General features: G+C 36.6%; 1 protein-coding gene across 1 annotated transcript; it reads right to left on the bottom strand.

Moving 5' to 3' along the window:
• Window positions 1-422: 422 nt before the first annotated feature.
• LOC146572883 (uncharacterized) lies at window positions 423-4,264 on the bottom strand. The gene is made up of 8 exons (XM_085277324.1): window positions 4,139-4,264; window positions 3,900-3,989; window positions 3,615-3,677; window positions 2,026-2,085; window positions 1,886-1,948; window positions 975-1,117; window positions 761-861; window positions 423-620 (listed from the first exon to the last, which is right to left on the bottom strand). Exons 1-8 carry the CDS (start codon window positions 4,260-4,262, stop codon window positions 476-478), a joined length of 789 nt encoding a protein of 262 aa, XP_085133450.1. The 5' UTR covers window positions 4,263-4,264; the 3' UTR covers window positions 423-475.
• Between the last annotated feature and the right edge of the window lie 358 nt (window positions 4,265-4,622).

The raw sequence follows: 4,622 nt of genomic DNA, 5'->3' as shown, positions 1-4,622 counted from the left end.
GCTTCTGCAAGGCTTAAATCAGAGTATTTCCAGCTGCGAGAATGAGTTCATTTGTAAAAACAGTTTTTGACATGGCTACACTGTATAAACATACTTCATAGTATTTTAGTTGGGGGACCAGGGTCCCCTGTATGTCAATCCTGCGTTCACTGAATATGTACTTGCCAGGGTGGCTTTGCAGTCAAAAACAAATCACACACCTGCTATCAGCAGTTCTTCTCTATAATCTGTGCACTTGGTATTTAACTGGGTTAAGATTTAGTGGCCTGGAAAGTAGGCCCCAAAGATCTGTTAATTGTTAAGTCCTGATTAACCTGTATGAACACTTGAGTGAGATATAACAATACACAGATCTTTACTTTTACTGTTTCACAAAGGGCTTAAAGGGGAACATTCACATTTTAGACTTTTTTAATGCAGGATATTTTATTAAAACTATTTAGCAGGAACAAAGCAAAACTGTAACCCACATGTTTCACATGTCTTTTTCACAGAGCCAAAAGTTTAGGTTTTCACATGCAACATCATTCCAGTTGTTTTCATAATCATAGTAGTGATTTATTACTACACAATCTTCATTTCTGCGTTTAAAACTGTTGGGTTCCCCAGAGTACCAGAAGCTGAAAGATAAAGAGGACAAAATCGCAACACAAACACGTGCAAATTAGAAACAACTTAAAATCAACAAGTTCATGATATTTACAATCTAAACATGTAAATAGAGGAATTATTTAATTTGATTAATTTTTAAAGTGGAAACCTTGCCGTCAATGGAGTCTCATCCACCCATTTCCAAACTCCTTCTGTCTCTCTGTCAGTCAGTCCAATCCACATTACCTTCTGCTGCAGCCTTATGAATTCCTTACACATAAACATAAACATGCAGCAATCAACCATTGAAATGATGTCACACACATTTTTGTTTTACTTAAATGTTTCACTCTGTTATCTAATTATATCATAAATGAACATACCTGTTCTTCTGTGTTGCTGATGATCGCCAAGACTGCGCCTCTCTGCAAACAGTCATCTCTACTGTCTTGCCAAGTTTTCGTGATTGAAGAAATATAATAGAAACTGCCGTTGAAATACAGCCAACCTTGTTGCGCATAGTGAGCTTTCATGAGAAGAAAGAATGAACTGTAGTTACAGTATTGTACAAACCTAAATAACACCTGTGAAATAAGTGTCAAATGTTAAAAGATACAACATAGTTTTCATTTGAATGTGTTTGTTTGGTATTGTGTATATAGTGTATAGTGCTGTGAATGGGTATATCCCCTGTCATGTGTTGTTGTTTGAGCTGGTTATTTGTGGAACCAAAATGCAGAGACACAGAAGGAAGGAGTAAACTTAAAATGAACATTTATTGATGAAAGCCCAAACTACACAAGATCAAAAGCACTAGAAGATACCTGGAGGAGGGAGGTAAAGAGCTAGTGTACACACAGATGTGAGAGCTGAGGGATGGTGCCACAATAGACAGAGGGAGACAGACACAATATATCTTCCTGATAACGAGGGGATAGGTGGCACAACTGACATAATGAGATGGGGAAGTAAACACAACACAACACGTAGAAACAACAGAAGTGGGAAAATAAAATGAACCTGACACAGAGGGAAGATAGGAGGGAAACCAGGGAACATAGAAAGATGAAATACAAAAACAGACGTGACTTAGAAGAACAGAAACTAAACAAAACCCAACAGTGATGTCAGCAATGACTAAAACGATTCAGAAAATTCTGCATAAGGCAGTACAGTAAGGAAATCATAAAGAGCATTTTCACCTATACCCAATAACTGGTTGTGCAATCCTGGCAGCAAGAAAACGATATGATCATGTTATGAGTATGAGTATGAGTTTCATGCTCACACTTACCAAAGTCCTCTAGCTTCCTCTTCAACTCCTCTCTCTCTTTTGTCAGGAAATTCAGCTGTGAAGCTGCCATAAGATAAGAGAGACGAGCTGTTACATACATTGCCAGTTTTCTGATAACTAATGGAAACACGTGTATTCACCAATATAATCGAGTTGCCTCTCCTGCTCTTCTCGCTCCTTATTCATAGAATCCTGCAAAGCTGATATTTTTAGAGAGCTTACCAACACTTGAAACATAAGCAGAGCATGATAAAAACATAATTTTAAACTGAATGTATTGCATAAATGTATGAAAGTATACACTACCAGGTAAAAGTTTGGGCACATCTTCTCATGTAATGGTTTTTCTCTATTTTCATGAATATTTACATTGTAGTCTCACTGAAGGCATCAAAATTATGAATGAACACATATGGAATTATGTAGTAAACAAAAAGGGTTAAATAACTCAAAATGTGTTATATATTTTTGATTTTTCAAAATAGCCACCCTTTGCTTTGATAACTTGCACACTCTTGGCATTCTCTCGATGAGCTTCATGTGGTAGTCACCTGAAATGGTTTTCCAACAGAGTTACCAAAGATGCTGAGCACTTGTTGGCCCCTTTGCCTTCACTCTGCGGTCCATCTCTTCGACTGGGTTCAGATCAGGTGACTGTGGAGGCCAGGCCATCTGGGGCAGCACTCCATCACTCTCCTTCTTGGTCAAATAGCCCTTACACAGCCTGGAGGTGTGCTTGGGGTCATTGTCCTGTTGAAAAATAAATGCTGGTCCGACTAAACGCAAAGTGTATGGTATGGTATTGTGACTGCACTTGGGGACACATTCAAAGTTTTAACAAATTAATAACTGACTTATTTTCAGTTCTTAAAGTAATGATGGACTGTCGATTCTCTTTACTTAGCTGATTGGTCCTTGCTATAGCATGAATTCTAATAGGCTGTCAGTTGTGTACCAAACTGACTTCTGCACAAGATAACTGATGGTCGCAACCCCATTAAGAAGGTAAGAAATTCCACAAATGAACCCAAACAAGGCACACCTGTGAAGTGAAAACTATTTCAGGTGATCATAAAGCTAAGTAAGAGAAGGCCAAGGGTTAGCAGCACTGTCAACAAAGCAAAGGGTGGCTTCTTTCAGCAATCTAAAACTTACATCAAGTTCTTTATCATTTTTTTTCTTGCCTACATTCTTCCATATATCTTGCTTCATATATTTGATATCTTCAGTATGTATCTACAATCTAATCTTCCTCTTCACATTAGTCAATCAACATCAGTGCTGGTTTTTAAATTCAGATTAAAAACGCATTTTTATTCACTGGCTTTTGACTCTGACTTGTATTTACTTATATTTTATTGTTTTTACAATGTTTATTATTTTATTGTATTTATTATTCCTATTGTATCTCTTATATTTCTGTTATTCAGCACTTTGGTAAGCCTTGCGCGTTTTTAAGGTGATATATACATAAACTATGATGACGACGACAATGTAGAAAGTAGTAAAAATAAAGACAAACCATTAAATGAGAAGGTGTGTCCAAACTTTTGATTGGTAGTGTATATAGTTCGTGCTTATTTGCACACTGTAAAATTTTATCCATATTTCTGGCAGCTTTATTGAATTATTATGTGGCATTTATAAAACCTGACAAATTATGTGTGCACAATATTTAATAAGCATTTATTTGTGACTATTAGAGGGCTTTTATCCCCATGATGTTTACCAAAGTTGATCTTCTTCAAACTGTCTTCTACATTAGTTCGATTTTCACAGGTAACATCAGTACCTAGTGTAGAGATTAGCAAAATATCAGATTATGACCACCCAACACAACATTTTTCTTTAAAACTATTCTTTTAAATAACCGTAACAATAAACTAGCTTAGGGACATCATGCATCATTTATACATAAGATGGCAACAGTGGTGATAGACCATTCTGTTGTCTGTTTCCACAATAACAACATTTATTAACATGAGTATTTAAGTTATAATTAAAGCCATCTTACGCAGAGCCAGACGCAGGGAAACATTGAGAGCAGCCTGTAGGATACATAAGAGACAAAAGCTCCCAGCAATCCATTTATGCAGCTTTCCTCCTGTAAAGGACCACACACACACACACACACACACACACACACACACACACACACACACACACACACACACACACACACACACACACACACATTCATTACACACACTAAAAAGTGTAAAAAAACCCACTAAAATTTCATTTGTGTCTTACCTGACACAGATGCAGCAGCTTCAACGCTTTCATCAGTGATCCGGTTCAAGCCAACACTCCTGGCTGGAGAGCTGAGGGTTCTAATATCCGGAACCATACCAGATTCATCTCTATGGCCTTTCATGTTTAACAGAAATTGATGTGACCTTGCACAACCGTTAGTCACTGTGCATTGTTTTTCAAGTTGCTTACACAGGAAAATACTTTCTTCCTCATTTGTCTTTTTTTTTTTTTCAAGAAATGTCATCACACTTTTAACCTCATTTGGACAGGAAGGAAGAGACGCATATAAAAGTGTCTAGCAAGCAGCAGATGTCCTGTCTTTTTGTTTTTTCATTTTTATTGTTTGTTTTTTTTAAATCAGTACTTTATCAAAATGACACTTTACCATCCACACCCTTTACTTCTGTCACACATTCTATTATCAGAACATTATTTCTTTATCTGTTGTACTTACTCAAAAGAAAAATATTTGTTTTTTCAT

Source organism: Mchenga conophoros, linkage group LG6 (assembly GCF_057382185.1).
Source record: "Mchenga conophoros isolate Kocher_MC1m ecotype Shallow Benthic linkage group LG6, M_conophoros_male_GT1.1, whole genome shotgun sequence".
In the NCBI taxonomy this organism is placed as follows: domain Eukaryota; kingdom Metazoa; phylum Chordata; class Actinopteri; order Cichliformes; family Cichlidae; genus Mchenga; species Mchenga conophoros.
The sequence above is the reverse complement of the archived record's forward strand: the minus strand, read 5'-3'. Positions and strand labels throughout refer to the sequence as shown.

Bases quoted from the DNA above. Each gene is read 5' to 3' on its own strand.
- LOC146572883 (XM_085277324.1), bottom strand. From the start codon at position 4,262: ATGAAAGGCCATAGAGATGAATCTGGTATGGTTCCGGATATTAGAACC. The intron at 3,990-4,138 runs GTAAGACACAAA...GGTCCTTTACAG, and splicing joins AGCTGCTGCATCTGTGTCAG to GAGGAAAGCTGCATAAATGG. The intron at 1,118-1,885 runs GTAAGTGTGAGC...TTCTCATGAAAG, and splicing joins GAGGAAGCTAGAGGACTTTG to CTCACTATGCGCAACAAGGT.